Source organism: Anomaloglossus baeobatrachus, assembly GCF_048569485.1.
Source record: "Anomaloglossus baeobatrachus isolate aAnoBae1 chromosome 5 unlocalized genomic scaffold, aAnoBae1.hap1 SUPER_5_unloc_1, whole genome shotgun sequence".
Classification (NCBI taxonomy): domain Eukaryota; kingdom Metazoa; phylum Chordata; class Amphibia; order Anura; family Aromobatidae; genus Anomaloglossus; species Anomaloglossus baeobatrachus.
In genome coordinates, this window is record NW_027441784.1 from 123480 (window position 1) to 144299 (window position 20820).

At 43.6% G+C, this 20820-nt stretch overlaps 1 protein-coding gene and 1 long non-coding RNA gene across 2 annotated transcripts in view; both read left to right on the forward strand.

Annotated features, from left to right (window-relative positions):
- LOC142258754 (uncharacterized) overlaps positions 1–20820 on the forward strand; it is a 350179-nt gene that overhangs the window by 53698 nt on the left and 275661 nt on the right. The gene's annotated exons all lie outside the window — the stretch shown is intronic.
- LOC142258737 (uncharacterized) overlaps positions 1–20820 on the forward strand; it is a 75170-nt gene that overhangs the window by 33372 nt on the left and 20978 nt on the right. Inside the window, exon 5 of the mRNA XM_075331349.1 lies at positions 1900–1905. Coding sequence (XP_075187464.1) covers positions 1900–1905 — 6 coding nt within the window. The remainder of the gene's footprint in view (positions 1–1899; positions 1906–20820) is intronic.

Here is a 20820-nt window from a genome sequence, read left to right on the forward strand (position 1 = left end):
CCAAGCCCACTTCCCCAAACGTCTGGTCCACCACTGCCTTTTGTCATCCTTGCTGACGAGGCATTCCAACTGCACACACACCTACTCAAACCTTATTCAAGTCGTGGGTTGACATACGAACAAAAAATATTTAATTATCGTTTGAGTCGCGCACGGCGTATGGTTGAGTGCGCGTTTGGCATCCTTACCGCAAAGTGGAGAGTTCTAACCACTGCCATCAATGTAAAAGTTGACACCGTGGATGACATCATTAAAGCATGCATTGTCTTGCATAACTATCTTTTAAGCAATGGAGTTACCCCTGTAGAAGAGGAACTGTCAGATTGTAATCTGCAAGACTACAGCAACATTACCTTCCGCAGCGGTAGGGAAGTCCTAGCAATCCGCGACCAATTTGCTGCATATTTTGTTACTGACGCAGGGCGACTGGAGTGGCAGGACCGAATGATTTGATTTTTTTTTTGTCCCTGTTTAATGTGTATACTTAACAGAGATTTTATTATTGCAATATTGTATTTTGTAACCCTTTTTTTTTGCTTCAGTTATTATGCAAACCACCTGTTGTGTTTATTAATTGTATCAAAATGTCTTATTTTATTAAAAACCAACAGACAATATATAAGTTAAATAAAAACAGATTTTTATTGAATACACATTCCATTGTTTGTTTATTTCTTAAAGTAGAAAAATTTGTAAAGTTATAAATTTAAGTATTTATGTGGGGTGGAGATATCGCTGGTGTTGCTCGCAGGACTGACCCCTTCAACATGCGGTGTATTTAGAGAGGATGGGGAGGGAGAAGGTTGGACATTTGAAGAAGGTGAGGGTGTTGAAAAAGAAATGGAAGTTGGTGGAAAAAATTGTGTAGCAACAGGAGATGGCTGAGGGCTGGGAGATTGCTGTGGGCTGGGAGATGGGTGATGTATGGAAGGTGTATAGGTGGGCATTGCAAAAGATGGGTGAGGGCTTGGAGATGACTGAGGGCTGGGAGATGGGTGTTGTGCGGAAGGTGTATCGGTGGGAATTGAAAAAGATGGTTGGGTTTGGATTAAGAGTGGTGAAGAATGAGAATGATGGTATGGGGAATGGAGTGTAGTTGTAGAAGACAGTGATGAAGGACATGGACTTGTGACAGGCATGACATGTGGAGACAGGGAATGAAGGGATGTTTGTACAGGGTAATTATGCTGGGAAGTGATTGTGTGCTGGGTGGGTAGTGAAGAGTGGTAATAATGTTGAGGGGGCTGGTAATGGGCAGGGTGCTGGTAATGGGCAGGGGGCTGCGGAGGGGCAGGGGGCTGCGGAGGGGCAGGGGGCTGCATTGGGGCAGGGGGCTGCATTGGGGCAGGGGGCTGCGGAGGGGCAGGGGGCTGAGGAGGGGCAGGGGGCTGAGGAGGGGCAGTGGTGTTAGGGGGTAGTGGATTCAGTAGCATAATAGCATTCTGGAAAGCCCTCATTACATGTATTTGCTGTTCAGACGGTAGGTTTTCCAGCTGACCAATTACTGAATGAAAATAATGCTGGCTAGGTGTTTGTCTTACAGCTGAAAGCACCTGATCCATCTTGCTGGTCAACTCCTGTAAACTATGGTTTATCAGGTTGAAGCCAGCAAGAATTTGGTCAGATAATACTTTAATAAAACTATGGATGGATGCATTCAGATGTAAGAATTCGGCGCTGCCCCGATCCTGTCCCCTCTGTCGCTGTCGCCCAGAACCTAACACGGTTCTAGTGTCGGGAGCGTCAGAGGGGTGGGATAAGGGAACACCTACTCGCTGACCAGCCTCATGTAATGAGGTCTGCCAGTATGCTGATGGGCAGGGTGGGTAAGATGGGAAAGATGGGAGGGTAGATTGTGAGGGATCAGAGGAAGAGGTGGACGGGACGGAGGGATCAGAGGTAGAGGTGGACGGGACGGAGGGAGCAGAGGTAGAGGTGGAAGGGAGGGAGAGAGCAGAAGAGGTATCACCAGACATGTTGGAGGGGTCACCGGTAACGGTCACTTGTGGGATCGCTCCAGGAGGGTGTTGGCCGGATGCAGGCTCCAATGTGTTCGTGAATGTTCTGTGTGAATGAAAACAAAAAGGAAAAAAACAATTAAAATTTGTTCATGAAATTTTCAATAACATGCTGTTTGAGAAAAAATTATAGACAATTGAAAACATTCCAAAAAACAAATCGTTTCCTTACCGTCTTGGCAGCATAGTGCTTCTAAGGAACGCAAGGGCTCTGGCATATCGGTACTGGGAGCCCTTGCGTCCTGCCGATCCACTTGGAGCCTCCATTTCCAAGTTGTAGTCCCTCCTGAAGCGATCACGTAGTGACCGCCACCGTATTATCAGACGACGCACTGAAAATAAAATAGAAGCACAAGGTTAGCCTTTGAATAGGGAATTTGACAACATTGATTTTTGAAGTAGATTACTTACCTGTTTTTGATTTTGCCCTTTCATTGAGATTCTCCCATCCATCTTCGACTTCGGAGGCAACCTCTTCCCAGAGCCGTCGGGTGATGACAGAATCAGCATGGCGGTGGTCTTGCATGTCCCACAACGGCTGCCGTTCATGGACGAGGTTGATGAGGAGTTCCACGTCTATACCGCGCCCCCCCCCATCAGATTCCTCGTCCTGCTGCCGTTGTGAAACCTGTGGCAAGGAAAAAAAAAAAAAAAAAAAAAATTAAAAATCTGTATTTTAGTTATAATGCATTTGAAAAATTTAATGGAACCAAATATGTTCTAGAAAAAATACTTACATGCCGTCGACCACCGCCGCGCCCTCGACGACCCCGGGAGCCCCTGGGAGGAACTCTATGACGGACAGGCAGTGCAACCTGAAAAAATGAAAAAATACATTACTGATATGTGTAGTTCTACTTTTAAATATGTGGCATGATATGGTAATGATAGCAACTTTTAAGTTTTGTTGTGTAAATTGGTCCTGCGTGTCTGGTGTAATGGTCATGATGTCATTGTTGTGGATACACTTACATCCTGCGAGCCTTGTCCACTATTTTCTCCACCCTGTCCTGCTTCTGGCGCCCCCGCTTCGGCTGCAGCTTCCTCCTATATCCAACATAAAAAACTGTTAGTACTAGTTGATTAATTCAACATATTCCTAAATAAAAAAAAAATAATTTACTTGAACATTTCACCTCCATTCGCTGATGTCTCTCTGGGGGGCTGTCCTCAGAAGACATTCTTGCTGCTGCCTGGCTTGCTGCCGCTGCGAGGTACTGGCTTGCTGCCGCTGCGAGGTGCTGGCTTGCTGCCGCTGCGAGGTGCTGGCTTGCTGCCGCTGCGAGGTGCTGGCTTGCTGCCGCTGCGAGGTGCTGGCTTGCTGCCGCTGCGAGGTGCTGGCTTGCTGCCGCTGCGAGGTGCTGGCTTGCTGCCGCTGGTAGTCAGATCTATTGGAGAAAAAAAAATACACATTAAAAAATTAAACAGCTTTGGAACACTCACCTGTTCAGTTGGGATGAACATATACTTACATAAGTAATGAAGTTGGGCGTCTGCCTGGCTTGCTGCCGCTGCGAGGTGCTGGCTTGCTGCCGCTGCGAGGTGCTGGCTTGCTGCCGCTGCGAGGTGCTGGCTTGCTGCCGCTGCGAGGTGCTGGCTTGCTGCCGCTGGTAGTCAGATCTATTGGAGAAAAAAAAATACACATTAAAAAATTAAACAGCTTTGGAACACTCACCTGTTCAGTTGGGATGAACATATACTTACATAAGTAATGAAGTTGGGCGTCTGCCTGGCTTGCTGCCGCTGCGAGGTGCTGGCTTGCTGCCGCTGCGAGGTGCTGGCTTGCTGCCGCTGCGAGGTGCTGGCTTGCTGCCGCTGCGAGGTGCTGGCTTGCTGCCGCTGGTAGTCAGATCTATTGGAGAAAAAAAAATACACATTAAAAAATTAAACAGCTTTGGAACACTCACCTGTTCAGTTGGGATGAACATATACTTACATAAGTAATGAAGTTGGGCGTCTGCCTGGCTTGCTGCCGCTGCGAGGTGCTGGCTTGCTGCCGCTGCGAGGTGCTGGCTTGCTGCCGCTGCGAGGTGCTGGCTTGCTGCCGCTGCGAGGTGCTGGCTTGCTGCCGCTGGTAGTCAGATCTATTGGAGAAAAAAAAATACACATTAAAAAATTAAACAGCTTTGGAACACTCACCTGTTCAGTTGGGATGAACATATACTTACATAAGTAATGAAGTTGGGCGTCTGCCTGGCTTGCTGCCGCTGCGAGGTGCTGGCTTGCTGCCGCTGCGAGGTGCTGGCTTGCTGCTGCTGGGAGTTAGATCTATTGGAGAAAAAAAAAAAAATTACTACCACACCTTACCCCACCTCCCATGACCAAACAGGCCCCACCCTCCCCCACCTCCCATGACCAAACAGCAACCATGAACAAACAGCCCCCAACCTAACCCACCTCCCATTGCCAAACAATAGCCCCCACCTCCCACAAACAAACAATAGCCCTCACCTCCCATGACCAAACACCACCCACCCTACAAAACACAACAAATTGAACCAACCATTTCTTACCAAATTATAAAAATAAAAATTATTAGCTAAAGGCGCAAAATAAAACAAGAAAACCAAATTGAAGTACATTTTTATTACATATTTTTTTGGTTTCGATTTTTTGGAAATTATAAATCATAAAAAGGAGCATAAGCTCTTTATTTAAGATTTAAAAATAGAAAAAGGAAAAAAACAAAAAAAAAAAAAAAAAAAAATATGGGCACAATGGGGCGATGAGACTCACCAAGGAATTTCCTCCAAGATTCTCCAGCTCCAGCTTCTTGGTTCTTTCTTCAGCTTCTATCTTCTTCTTTTCAGGGATTCAAGGCTTGTCAGCAGGTCAGAAGGCATTGTTTGCTGCTTTAAATTACAGCATTTATATACCTTTGGAGATAAGGGGCATGGACAACAAGATTTGTTGCATTCTGGGCATGCGCAGTTAAAAATAGCGGAATCCTGCAGCGGATTCCGTTGTAAAGCAATTTACAACGGAATCCGCTAACATAGGGACCCATTCTAATTTATAGCGGATCCAACGGAATCCGCTGCTCGGCGTCATTTTGACGCAAGCAATTAACGTGACAATCAGCGTTGCTTCCGCTCGGCGGAAGCAACGGAGCTTCGCCCAGCGGAAGCAACGCAGGTACTTTTGGCACCATCCGTCATCCATTGAAGTCTATGGGAAACAGCGGAATCCGTTAACGGATTCCGCTGTTTTCCAAAAGGGCGGATGGCGCCAAAAGAGAAACAACGCAAGTGTGAAAGTACCCTAAGCCGTATTTTTCTGTATATTTTTTCCTGACACCTTATATTCATTTGTGACTCTGGAGCTGATAGTTTTATATGTATGTACACTTATAAGCACGTTAGCACTTTTTCTTTTTAGTCAAGCAACTTTGCTATATTCAGCTAAATAGCTGAACACTATACTGTGCTTTGCTATTCACCTTGTCTGAGACTTTGTAGCTGACAGCTTGTGTATATATATTTATATACTGGTAAGCACTTTGGCACCTTATTTAACAACTTTTTCTGCTTATTATTTTGTAATATACAGCTGAATTTTTCTTATTCTGCTCTTTTTTCTTTTATTGAGATCGTTTTTACCATTTGGCTTGAATATTTTTAAAGGTATTTTGGCTGATTAGTTCCTTTCCTTCTTACAACTTTCATGCGATTTAAATTGCAGGTCTGTATATTACACTCTGTATTTTGAGACTTTTTGGTAATTTTTGTGCTTATATTTAAAGATCTTTACTGAATTAGGCTTTAGTCTTACATTTTCATGTGACTTTTATCATAAATTAGCACATTGCATCTTGTTTTTTACTTTTATTTTTGATTTTTTCAGTGATTGTTTCACCCCTATTTTCACAATAATTTTTTTGAGTAATATAGCCTTATGCACATTGTGTGTTCTTAATTTTTACATGATTCACACACTATTTTACCTTGAATATTATTGTTATTAATTTTTATAAAGTCACACGTAGATGTTTCTTATCCATCGGCCTATAAAAATTTTTTTTAAAAAAAGTAGTAATTATTTTTTCATAAGCGCATGAAGGTTTTAATAAGGATATTTAACCTGTATATATATAAAAATTTGGAATACATTGTTTTATGTTATTTAATCTAAATTTGATAAACAGTTCGGCTTTGTATATACTTTGGTGCACGTCTTATAGTTATTTTTATATTTTTGCTTATATATCGTCACTCATGTTGAAGCATCATTATTATTATTATTATTATTGATTTTAACATTGATATGCATATTTTTATGAATTATTCAGAAATAAAACTTATTGAAATCACTGTTTTTTTGTGGACAATCCTTGCTCCTCAAATGTTGTTTTAGTACATGTTGAACAGGCACTGCCCACATGGAAAAGGTAGTCTTGTATACCCTGTACCTGTTATCAGCCATATCCTGTTTCTGAGATGCTGGCCCTTTAAGACAAGGTGAGTGAGCGCGCCCGCTGCCTAGTGTGCATGCGCAAGGCCCGGGAGCCGGAGATCAGTACAGGATGCAGAGGAGGAGACACAGGAGAGCTGGAGGCAGAGTCCCGGGCTGCAGCGAGACGGCGGGGCTGACAAGCGGGCAGCACAGAAGAGGCTGAGGAGGGAGAGCGGGAGCAGTGGCCACGGTCAGAGTGCCCAGGGACTGGGTCAGTGAGTGATGAGCGGCGCCGCTTGTAACAGTGTGACGAGTGGCGCCGTGGTCCCAGGAGCGTGACAGTATCCCCCCCCCCACGCCCCCTCCTCGCAACCCGGACAAGAATTTGCGAAGAAGAAGAGGAGCATCAATATTCTCCTGGGGTTCCCAGGACCATTCCTCAGGACCAAAACCTTTCCAATCAACAAGGAAGAACGGCCTACCCCTCACCCTCTTCATGGCTGAGATGTCTCTTACCTCGAACACATCATCAGAGGTAAGAGGAGGAGGAAAATTACTGGTATCAGAGAAGTAAGGACTGAGGATGACCGGCTTGAGCAAGGATACGTGAAAGGAGTTAGGGATGCGCATCGTGGCTGGTAGCTGCAGTTTATAAGAGACCTCGTTGATCCGTTTGATGATCTCGAAAGGACCACTATATCGAGGACCCAATTTGTAAGAGGAGATCTTCAGCCGGACGTACTTGGAGGAAAGCCACACTTTATCCTCAGGAGAAAAGTGAGGAAGATTGAGGCGTCTCTTGTCAGCATGTTTCTTCATCCGAGCGGAAGCACGTTCAAGAGATGTCTTGATGGCACTCCATATGTTGGAGAAATCTCTGGGCAGTGCATCTGCAGCGGGAACACCATTGGTAGAGGGTACCGGTGGTGGCACGGAAGGCTGATGACTGTAGGCAATATGGAAGGGAGAGCTGGAGGAGGACTCACTGATGTGATGGTTGTATGAGAACTCAGTCCAAGGAAGTAGCGTAGACCAGTCGTCATGATGAGCGTTGACGAAGTGCCGAAGAAAGGAAGTCAGAACCTGGTTGACCCGTTCAACCTGGCCATTCGACTGGGTATGGTAGGCCGAGGAGAAGTCCAGAGATACTCCTAGAAGTTTAAAGAGGGCCCTCCAGAAGCGCGAGGTAAATTGAGTCCTCCTATATGCAGGGGAAAGCCAAGAAGCCGGAAGATATGCTGAATGAAGGAGTCGGCGACTTCTGGGGCAGAGGGTAGTCCAACCAAGGGAACGAAATGGGCCATCTTGGAGAAACGGTCCACCACGACCCAAATGATGGAACAATCAGAAGACGAGGGCAAGTCCGTGATGAAATCCATGGCGATGTGTTGCCAAGGAACGGAGGGAATGGGCAGAGGCAAGAGACGACCGGAGGGCAGGTGCTTGGGAGTCTTGTTGCAGGCGCAGGACGGACAAGCGGCGACAAAAGAGATGACATCCTTATGTATAGTGACGAAAATAGTGCACCAAGTTTTTTTCTGACCCGCATGTCCGGCCACCTTGGAGGAATGACCCCATTGAAGGACCTTTAGTCTGTCGGCCTCCGCAACAAAGGTCTTCCCAGGGGGTATCTGCGACAGAGTGACGGAAGCCACCGGGATGACCTTACTGGGACAGATGATGGACTGGTCCTTCTCTTCCTTTTGCTCTGCCGGTACGAAGAAGCGGGACAAGGCATCAGCCCGCACATTCTTGTCTGCAGGCCGGAAATGTACCATATTTTTTGGACCATAAGATGCACTTTTTTTCCCAAAAATTTTGGGGAAAAGTGGGGGGTGCGTCTTATCGTCCGATGGCTGCGGTGCAGTGGTGGTGGAGCAGGTGAAAGCGGGTGCGGTGGTGATGGAGCGCGGGTTATCAGAGTCAGGGGCAAGCTGTAGCAGCTCCTGCCGTGACCACGTGGGCCTGCTCATTTCATATGCACGTCCATCCTTCCACCCATCATCTCTCAGCGCTGAAGCTGCGGTTGAAAGGTGGGTGGGATGATGGGCGGGGGGTGCGCTTATACTAAACTGGCCCGTGTGATCACCCCAGGCCACTACAGCCTGGAGTGATCATGTGTGGCTATATTCACTGTCCCCCGTGCATCATCATCAGCGCTGGGGGCAGTGAATAAGTACGGTATACTCACCGGTCACGCTTCTGCAGCATCGTGATCTCCTCCTGTCTGCCGGCTCGCTGATGTGTGTGGAGACTGAGCGGTGCGTACAGCGATGATGTCATCGCTGTGTGCGCGGCTCCACACTGGTCAGCGGCGCTGCAGCTGGCAAACAGGACGAGATCATGATGCTGTGTGGAGTGAGGGAAGGTGAGTATACAGCGGGAGACCTCCAGCTGTCACCGTAAATCCGACCGCGGCTGAAGTGACCGCGAGATCCGCGGTGACTTCAGTCAGGTGATGTGAGGTGACAGCTGGAGTCACCGCTGATCCCGGCGGCTAACTTCACTTGCAGCCTGAACCTCACATAGAGCAGTTGTGCTCTATGTCCGCTCTCTAATTGTCAGATGTAGCAGAGCTGGATGCGTCGTGGGATCTCGTTTGGATTACGTCGGACCTGGAGGGGTGTTTGGTGGGTAATAAAGTGGTGAAAGAGGGTGTTTTTTTGTATTTTATTTCAAATAAAGAATTTTTTGGGTGATTGTGTTTATTTACTTTCATTTACAGCTTAGTGATGGGGGGTGTCTCATAGACACCTGCCATCACTAAGCTAGGACTTAGTGGCAGCTATGGGCTGTTGCCATTAACTCTTTATTACCCCGATTGCCACCGCATCACGGCAACAGGAAGAGCCGGGAAAAGTCCTGGGACTGTCGCATCTAATGGATGCGGCAATTCTGAGCGGCTGCTGGCTGATATTTTTAGGCTTAGGGGGCTCCCAATAATGTGAGTCTCCCCAGCCTGAGAATACCAGCCCCCAGCTGTAAGATTTTATCTTGGCTGGTTATGAAAATTGGGGGAACCGCACGCCGTTTTTTTTTTTTAATTAGCCCCATAACAGTGTCAGCTGCAGATCCTCGCCCCATAACAGTGTCATGACCACATGTTTTGCTTAAAATTTTATTTTCCTATTTTCCTCCTCTAAAACCAGGGTGCGTCTTATGGTCTGGTGCGTCTTATAGTACGAAAAATACGGTAGTTGGAAGTCGAAGTGGGCAAAAATCAGGGACCTAAAATCATTATGCAATTATTCAGATATAGTAACTATTAGACGACAAAGGGGGTTGGAATAGTCATCCAAAACAGGGATGACTATATAAGGAAGCTCAGAATATTCTCTCCAACCCCATAGACTAAGGGAGTACAACTATGAATCCTTTTTCTACATTTAATTTAAAATTTGCTCTCTTCATAACAAAAATGTTTGAGAAAGGAATCTCAAAGAGAACCAACCACCAGGATTTTGCTATATGAAGTAAAGCCAGTGCTATACTGGTACTAGGATGCTGTATCCCATGCAATACTGTGGTTTCATCAACCAGTACATCCTGCACTTTAAGCTGTTGGGTCAACCATTTTCTTCATACCAGTCCAAAGTGGCGTTTTTTATATATATATATATATATATATATATATAGGTTCATATAGCATATTATATATATTTAAAAGTAGTGATAGTAAGATCAAAGTTATATTTTCACTTAGTTATATGATAGTTTAATTTTATAAATTAATAGTTTGATCTCTGTATATGAATAATAATATTAAAAAAAAAAATAAGAAAAAGTATAACTTATTTTAAGTGTTTCATTTTTATCATAAATATGATAATAATTTTATTTCCCTCAGAATTTATCAGTAAAGCAAATTGATGAAGTATTAAATTTTTTATTTATAAATTTGTTCTTATCCTCAATCAGGTAACATATATCTTATATTTGCGTAAGGCTAATCGCTAAAGCATGCATAATATAATAATAACAATAATTTTTATTTTCTCAAGTAGCAATCATCTGGAGGAAGATCAGTTGTTTTTAACGTTTTTCTTTCAGGAATATGAATATACATATATCTTCCTTAGTGCTATTTGAAATGTAATCTGAGTTTTTGGAGTGGAATGCTTAAATTTGCTTGCTTTGTTGGAATGTAATGTTTTTTGTATTTAACCAAAAAGCATGTGACTTTTAATACTGAGCTAATAATAAGTGTCTGTCTGTCCTATGGCCTAACGTACAGTATGTGACTATCAAAGGTACCTGTTACTCATGAGTATATGGGATGAATAAAATGAAATTATTCGTATTTTTCAAGAAGTACTTCAAATTAAATTATTATATTTTTGAAATGCGCATACAAAAATTGAAAATCAGAAAGGGGATATGTGTTTGTCAATGTCTTGTATGTGGAGAATCCTGTATATACTATACAGTGAGGCAGTCTAATTGACTGAACAGCTGTCGACTGAAATTCTATCTTCTTTGAAGCTTAAAAAGAGAAAAATCAACCCACTTGTTAACTTCAAAGTTATGTATATATATATGTATGTATATTATTAGAATAAATAAGTTATAGTACATAAGTATTAATAATGAAGGAATTTATACAAAATATATCTTATTCATAGACATATTTCTTTAATGTAGATGTGTCAAGACCCATATCAAAGGTTTATTCTGAAGAATTACATTCTAGAAGTTTTTTAATGTCTTGATTTTTATACAGGTTTGTGTTACTTATTTTACTGATACACAGATTGGTAATCATTTTCTTTTCAAATATGAAAGAAATATTTATAATATGGTCTTGAAGATATACAACATAAATTTTTAATTTAATTTAATCTTAACATACTAATTTTTTCATAACATCATATGACGATATTAAAATAAAAAGGTTGGGTCTTAATTACATATTTATATTTGATTAATATACGTGTCTACACAATACTTTAATAATTAATATTAATTAAGTACAAAGGAAAAATTGTGAAAAAAATATTTTAAGTATGGTAATCACAATGCATTTATATACTAAAGAAGAGTATTATCAGCAAGATTACATGACTTAATTATTTTTATATGTTAATGATATGACAGCTATGGAAATAATACAAGATATTGGTGATATTAAGGTTATGTGTTATTAAGGACATAAGTGTCATATTCATAGAAGGCCTTATTTTTATTCCAATTTTTATTTTTATTTTTATTCCGATATTCATTTTTCCTTTTATTCCTATTTTTTATTTTGATTATTTTTATTCAATATTCAAATTTTTAATCAAAATTTTAATTCTACAATTTTTTATTTTTCCTTCTAAATTTTGATATCTCAATTGAGAAAACACTTCAATATTTAGTTAAGTAATATCTAATATAAGAATATTACTTTATTAAATATGAATCATATTAAAAGGGAAAGTTCCAATTTTTGGAAGAAAAGAACACTTCATTCATCAATATATTCAATTATTTACTTCCTAGTAATACATTATTCTTATATTAGTATGTTAACACAATAAGGATGAAATATTGGTTATAGTTGCACATTTTCTTATATAGTGGGTTATTTAATAAATAATAGACAAATCAAATAAATTAATTAGAATAATAAAGATGGAAGATCGAGGTACATCTAGGTTTACCTTCCTATATTTAAAAATAAAATATATTATATTTTTTAATCAATAATAATAATTTATAATGAGTAATATTGTGTTTTGATGGAATCATCCAGTCTTTTCTAAAAGGTTATTTGATTTGGTTTATAATTTTACAAATGATCTAACTAAATAAGCCACATTGTTGCCTTTCATATATATATAATATGGTACATATTATAGGTACATATTATATTATTTCATATTGAGTATTACATTTTGGTTACATTCAACACATTGCCACCTATGGGTTTGGAAAGGTAATTACATTAATGACAAAGTTTATTACATGAGAATACTATCGTCTATACCATTATGCAGTATTATTTCATCATTCTAAGTATCAATTATATTAATACTTTTACTATAATAATAATGACATGGTATTATTATATTAGAGTTATGATATGCAGTGACATTTATTAGTGGTAGTTATTGCCATATTTGGTATCTAGATTAGGGAATGAAGTCTTCAATCAAGATTACAGAAATATAAAAGACTTTTATTAATTTTTCTAACGTAAAAAGGAATTCCACAAAAAGTTGCAAAAGCTGATACTCAAAGGTCCAAAACGTAACGTCTGAAATAAGACTGTGTTAAATACAATCCACTTACCATTTCTGGACCTCAGCAAAGATGGTGATCTTATGGTGCCAGGATGGACAATGTTACAACACATGGTCTGTGCATTAAGACCTCACCATAGTTACCAAGGAGAGCAATAAAGTGTTACAGTTAACCCCTGTCATGCTGACCAAGAACGTCTCAACACCTGTTCCGGAATTGACAACAGGCAGCGCGGAGGATAAAGGTGGCTAATGTAAATTACATTGCACAGACATCAAAGACCTATGATATTCTTGTACACTTATGAACTGTGGTTTATCAACATTAGTTATGGACTTTGCAATACAGAATAAAGTTTATGGACCTGATCTAACAATGATAAACGCAATACGGGATTGTATTAAAATGGTAACCATTCATCTTTTATCTAAGGATCTATTTCAAAAGACTGTGTTTATGTCAGATTACATCGGAGATAAGAAGACATCATCCCAGAAGACATCAGATGGTGACCGGATCTGTTTTGCATCTTTTTAGTCTGAGGAAAGTATAATTATATATTTTATATGATTACCAGTCACGGCCTATCATAACATGAATCCACATTATTATTATTATTATTATTTTGTCACGCTCCCGGTGTCCCAGCAGCGCTCCTTACCTACTAAGCTGGTTTCACCATCCAGGCACCGCTCTGTACCCACTGATCCGGTCGCACCTGCATTGCACCGCTCTGTGCTCACTGATCCAGTCTCGCCGTTGCACCACCACTCCTTGCTCACTGATCCAGTTCACGTGTCCGCCGCTGACGCCTGTCGCTCCCGCTCATGCTCCCCTGCATCCTGTTCCTGGTCTCAGGAGCCTGAGTCTGAGTCTTAGACACATGCTTCTGTATAGGCCGCGCCCACTCACCTGGTCTTATAGGCCCAGCACTGCTGCAACAGGAAATGACCTGAGGCTGTGCTGGGTATATAAGACTGGCCTTTCCATGTGGGCGGGGCCTGATCATCGCTTGTGTTTCTTTGCTTTGTCTTGTGAGCTAGGTGCTCAGGTCATTTTGTTCCTGTTTCCTGTATTACTGCCTTTAAAGTACGCTGTGACCCTAGTGACCTGGTCCTGTCTTTGCTTCCTGATACCTGCACCTGTTCCTGTACTGTCCTATGGGACTCCATGACCCTGATGACCTGGTTCTTCCCGTTCCTGCCACGCTAGTGCTCCAGCTATCGTGTACCCTGCCCTCCAGGTGGGGTGCTCGGTCCAGTGGATCCACCTCCTGGGCCTCCCAGTCCTCCCCGGCCCTCACAGTATGATCAGGCCATGGATCCCGCTGGATCACAGACCATGGATCCCGCTGAAGCACAAAAATCAGAGCTGGCTGAGCTGCGCCAGGAACTGGCGCAACAGCGCGAAACCCTAAACTGGATGCTGAAATTCTTGGCATCCGTGGACCACCGGTTATATACGCTGCAGACCGCCGCCTAATCTCAGTCCATGCAGCAACCAGTCTCCAGGTCCGAACCAGGTACCTCCGCGGCCTCGCAACTTCACCTTGCTGCTAGCCTCGCTACGCAGGGGATCCCAAATCCTGCCGAGGCTTCCTGAACCAGTGCTCCTTGCACTTCCAGTTGCTCCCGCACCTGTTCGCCTCAGACCAGGCCAAGGTGGCGTTCCTGATGTCACACCTGGAAGGTGAAGCCCTGGCCTGGATTAACCCCCTGTGGGAGAATGAGGACCCGGTGACCACCGATATCCAGGAGTTCCTACGAGCCTTCCGGGGCACCTTCGACGAACCCGGATGAACTACCGCAGTGACCTCTACACTCCTCCGGCTACGCCAAGGGACCCGAACAGTCGGCCAGTATGCCATACAGTTCCGCACGCTCGCTTCGGAGCTGGGCTGGAACAATGAGGCCTTAACGGCGGCCTTTTGGGAGTGTCTCTCTGGTCGTATTAAAGACTAACTCGCCGGCCATGACGTTCCACGCACCTTGGACGCTTTGATTTCCCTGGCCACCTGGATTGACCTCCGTTTTCTGGAGCGTGCCCAGGAGGTAGTCCGGGAGAAGCGACCACCTCGCCACGTCTTGCCCCCGCAGAAACCTACCGCACCCTCGTCCCTGCCTTTCCGCAATTCGTCACCAGAACCCATGCAAGTGGACCGTCTGACCCAAGCCAAGCAACGCAGTGCAGGACGGCTCGCCCGGGGCCTGTGCTTCTATTGTGGAGACGGGTCACATATGCTTCGAACATGCCCTGAGAAACCTGGTATACCCCAGGTCCAAGGGATGGTGGGAACCGCCACCCTTGCCACCGGAATCCCTTCAGGCCAAGTTAAACAAGACGGTTCAGGTGACGACAGAGGGGACCCGGTTTTCGGCAGAGGCCCACATCGATTCCGGGGCAGCAAGCAACTTTATCCACCAGGCCACGGTAGACAAATACCAGGTCCCTGTCACTCCGCTGAAGAAGCCCCTCTGGTTCGCCTCCGTGGACGGCAAACCGCTCTATGAGCCTGTCCGGTATACCTCCGAGCCCGTGAGACTCCAGGTTGGTACTTTGCATACAGAGACCATTGCCTTCTATGTGATCCCAAGGATGGCTCCTGCGCTACTGCTGAGCCTGCCCTGGCTTAAACTCCATGACCCTGTTATTAGTTGGCGCTCTGGCGCGATTACCCGCTGGAGTTCCTTGTGCCACGAAACCTGCTTGCAGCCTGTTCCTCAGTCCCTGGCACTTGACTCAGTCAAGTTGCAGGATCCTGAAGAAGAGATGACGCTATCCAGCGTCGATCCACCGTCCCAGGCATCTGAGACTTTGATTCAACCGCCTTCTGGAGTTGAGACTTTGAGTCCACCGACTACTGAGGATGAGACACTGTCCTGTACCCGGTCCGAGACGCTCGATCCGGTCGTCCACGATTCCAGTCCTGCCTCTGACTGTCCTTCCCTTTCCGTTGCCTCCCTTGCCGCTGACATGGGGTCCCCGATACGGGACATAGTGGCCATGAAAACGGTCCGGGGTAAGCAGTCCTTACTGGTCGATTGGGTGGATTGCGGTCCTGAAGCCCGGTCCTGGTTGTCCCGGAAGTACGTTGCTGCCTCTCTTTGGTGCGCCTTCATGTCCCGGCCGCGGAGAGGGGGGCTTCAAGGGGGGGGTACTGTCATGCTCCCGGTGTCCCAGCAGCAATCCTTACCTACTGAGCTGGTTACACCATCCAGGCACCGCTCCGTACCCACTGATCCGGTCGCACCTGCATTGCACCGCTCCGTGCTCACTGATCCAGTCTCGCCGTCGCACCACCACTCCTTGCTCACTGATCCAGTTCACGTGTCCACCGCTCACGCCTGTTGCTCCCGCTCATGCTCTCCTGCGTCCTGTTCCTGGTCTCAGGAGTCTGAGTCTGAGTCTTAGACACATGTTTCTGTATATGACCGGGCCGCGCCCACTCACCTGGTCTTATAGGCCCAGCACTGCTGCACCAGGAAATGACCTGAGGCTGTGCTGGGTATATAAGACTGGCCTTTCCATGTGGGCGGGGCCTGATCATCGCTTGTGTTTCTTTGCTTTGTCTTGTGAGCTAGGTGCTCAGGTCCTTTTGTTCCTGTTTCCGGTATTACTGCTTTAAAGTACGCTGGGACCCTAGTGACCTGGTCCTGTCTTTGCTTCCTGATACCTGCACCTGTTCCTGTACTGTCCTATGGAACTCCATGACCCTGGTGACCTTGTTCTTCCCGTTCCTGCCACGCTGGTGCTCCAGCTATCGTGTACCCTGCCCTCCAGGTGGGGTGCTCGGTCCAGTGGATCCACCTCCTGGGCCTACCAGTCCTCCCTGGCCCTCACATATTTATTATTATAGCGCCATTTATTCCATGGCGCTTTACAAGTGAAAGATGATATACGTACAACAATGATTAACAGTACAAAAAAGACTGGTATAGGAAGAGAGAGGACCCTGCCCGCGAGGACTCACAGTCTACAGGGAATGGGTGATGGTACAATAGGTGAGGACGACAATATTATTGAACATACAACATGAATAATGCAAATTGAATATTATTTTCATCATGATTATTGACATTAATCCACTATCGCCAAAGGAAGGAAAGAAGATCTGTTATCTTAATGATGTATTAATTTATTAGGAGGGTTTCATGTAGATTTTCCCTCCACAGGGGGGATTGTAAAAAGTTCACATTTATTAAATAATTTATAATATAATCCATCCAGATAATAGATCTATTGTAGCATAGCTTATTGATAACAGTATTTAAATTAATATCAAGGTATCTGTATTGAATATCTGTACTGAATATAGATAGATGCTGACATAGCATGGAATATAAATATTCTTTGCAAACTGCTAGTGAGTGACATCATGTGTATAGTAGGATCTCCTTAAATAGCCCTTATGAGCAGCTGCATTGGACATATATACCATGACACTTCTCGGGGGGGAGGCAGAGAGAGAGGGGGATCGTGCCTGCAGAAGGACACATGTCGAGGCTGCTGTCTCTCGCACATGTCAGGCTACTGGAAGCCTGTTCAACGGATCCCTCCATTCAGCCCTCCACAAGGTAACATGCTGTCAGGCCTACAGCATATCATCCTTACCATTCAGAACCAAGGAAAGATGAATGAAGATTTCTATTGATTAATATGGACTAATTGAATCTCTTTTACGTAAGCTAACGAAGAATATTATTTTTCCTTTCTGTAACAGAACTGCAACTTTATAATTTGGCAACCATTTTTATCAGATATAAAATACATTTATTTTTACATTTTTTGAAGTTCTTTTTTTCATGCGCTTTTACGTATTTGAAGAAAAATATATTTAAGAGTATATTTTTAACAGAGAGGCTCTTGCCTGGGTCTGTCCCCTGTGGGAAAGAAATGACCAAATTACTACTGACCTCTTGGAATTTCTTCAGTCCTTCCGGAGAGTTTTTGAGGAACCGGCTCGGGTTATCCCGGCTGCATCCTCTCTTCTGCACTTGTGTCAAGGAGTTCTAACTGAGGGTCAGTATGCAGTTCAGTTCTGCGCCCTCGCTTCTGAATTAAGATGGAATGAGCAGACACTGGCAGACACCTTTTGGGAAGGTTCCGAGAGAACCAAGGATGCACTGGCTGGTCTTGATATACAGTGGGTATGGAAAGTATTCAGACTCCTTTTAAATTTTTCACTCTTTGTTTCATTACAGTCTTTTGGTAAATTCAAGCAAGTTCTTTTTTTGTCATTAACCCCTTCACGACCGGCCGATTTTTCGCTTTCCGTTTTTTTTTCGCCATTCTTTTTCTGAGTGAAGTAACTTTTTTTATTTTTCAGTCAATATGGTCATGTGAGGGCTCATTTTTTGCGGAACGAGCTGTAATTTTAAATGAAACCATCAGTTTTACCATATAGTGTACTGGAAAACGCAAAAAAATTCCAAATGCAGAAAAATTGCAAAAAAAGTGCGATAGCACTATGGTTTTTGAGATATTTTATTCACTGTGTTCACTATATGGTAAAACTGATGTGTGGGTGTGATGCCTCAGGTCAGTACGAGTTCGTAGACACCAAACATGTATAGGTTTACTTTTATATAAGGGGTTAAAAAAAAATCGGACATTTGTCCGAAAAAAGTGGCGCACGTTTTACGCCATATTCCGTGACCCATAGCGTTCTCATTTTTCAGGATCTATGGCTCAGTGATGGCTTATTTTTTGCGTCTCGAGCTGACGTTTTTAATGGTACCATTTTTGCGCAGATGCTACGTTTTGATCGCCTCTTATTGCATTTTGCGCAAAAGTTGTGGCGACAAAAAAATGTTGTTTTGGCGTTTGGATTTTTTTTGCCGCTACACCGTTTACTGATCAGATTAATTGATTTTATATTTTGATAGATCGGGCGTTTCTGAACGCGGCGATACCAACTGTGTGTATATTTTTTATTTTTTTAACCCTTTAATTTTCAATGGGACGAATGGGGGGTGATTTGAACTTTTAGGTTTTTTTGTTTTTTTTTAAATTTTTTAAAACTTTTTTTTGAACTTTTTTTTTTTATTTTACTAGTCCCCCTAGGGTGTTATGGACAAGATTATGAATTATTATAAGTATATAAGTTACATGGAGATATCCATAAAGAACAGGATTTAAGATGGTGTTTGAACTGTACCCCACATATCTCTTGGCATAAGACTCAGACAGACAGTCTGGGCTATTCTTGTGACCAGTGAATCATGCTGACATTGCTTAATATAAATGAGGAACCAAGCACATTACAGTAAATTGTATATCACAGAATAAGCTGTTCTACTTTATCCAATAGGAGACGTGTTACGTATTCTTGGCACCTAGCCAATAAGGTTATATATATTTGTACAACTTCCGGAAATAAATCAGTCTTACTTTCTATTCATATCTGAGCACGTCTCTGGTGTGTGTGAAAGGTGGTTATGCATGCTACCACGAGTGACTCATAATTTGGACTGCAGACAGTTTAAGAGGGATGCATGACTAGATTGCATCAACCTAAATTACGGCCTTATCATTTGGCGCCCAACGAACCTTAGGACGGAGCTCTGGATGGCGGACGGCCGTGCTGACACCTTCAGTCGAAAGGCAACTACGCGAGAGGTGGAGGTGCACACTCCAAACGCAGGTGAGAAAATTTGTATAATCTCACCTTGCAAACCTCATGCGTGTACTTGCATTTCGAAGGGGGGGGTTGGGCTGTCCCAGTCTAGACACCTAATGACCGCCATCTCGCATGAGATAAGCCGTCCTAAGAGATCCCACACCAAGGTGGTCAGGTTCACCTTAAGCTGTCTGTATAAATTGTAAATCACATGAAATGTAATGTGGTTTTTGTCTGCTCTAGGAGAAAAGCAGAAGTTCTGTGTTTTATTTTTCTCTGACTTAACTGCAAGGGAAAATGAGGAAGTTGTTATATACGCTGCATATATGAATATATATGGTTATATCTGCAGGTGAGATCAGCCACCTGGATGGTGTATATAGTGTCCTTATTGTTATGTCATTGTGTTGACCTGTTTCTACCTGTTGAGATGTCTGTCTATTTGCAGAGCAGGTGGAGTACTTGCTGGTATCGCTCTAATCACTGTGTTTGCAGAGGAAGTGTCACGTAATGTAGTGAGAGCTGTCTTTGAGTGAAGAAAAAAAAAATCCTCTCAAGATGTACTTTGAAGTATGCTGTTTGAGTATATAGTGTATACACGGGTGGGTAACGTGTCCGGTTGATAGTCAGTAATTGATAAGACTGAAGGCTAGGTACAGAGTTACGGTAAGCGCCCTGACTGTATCCTAGTGCGTCTTCCACAGAGAGGAGGCGATAGGGGGATTGGTTTTGGCCGGTACAGTGTCATGGTGAGACCCTGACTGTATTTGATGTTCTCCGCGATCCTAGGTAGGAGGAACATTGGCAGAATCCCGTGACTTTGGTTTTAAACAGTATTATTGATGTTCTGGACGGACCGTTCGAAGAAGGTGTATATAGTGTGAACAGAGGTTACTAGTACATGAAGTAAGAGATAGTGAGGGTGAATTTGGTTTTTATCACCCACGTGACACACCTTCCTGGTAAGACAGCTCGTTTGTGTTGTGGTTTGTGGACTGAGGTAGAAATTCTGTGTATTCTGTGGATGTGTATAGTCTATGGTCCAGAAGAGGAAGTGGATTACGGCATAGCAGACATCCAGATTGACGTGTTAGTTTTGGGTCGTATACCCTTGAAGCATGGGGTCTAATCAGTCCACACCTGTCAAGTTAACGGCAGAAGAATTAGTAAGCGGACGAGAAGGAATGGAAAGATGTTTTGTTAAACAAGCGAGGGATCTTGAAAGATAAAGATCTCCTTATGGATGCTGAGGCATGGTATAGAACGTCAAAAGATGTTAGTAGATATTTCTATATTGCATATTGCACCAGATCAGAAAATGGCACCTCAGGAAGTGGCCAAGCCCATTAGAAAGCAATGCCCACCACCCTATATGTCATCCTCAGAGGGTTGGACTTGTGTAGTTTGTCCCCCTGCCCACCAAACGCCCTCCCTAGCCTGCCCAGACGTCATTTCAGGTTGGGCCGCACCTAGTTCCCTTTTCCAGCCATCTTCAGTCCCAAGGCCACTGGCCTATTTGTTGCTGGGGCAACAGAAGACACCGAGGGGGGGCAGGAAGATGACAAT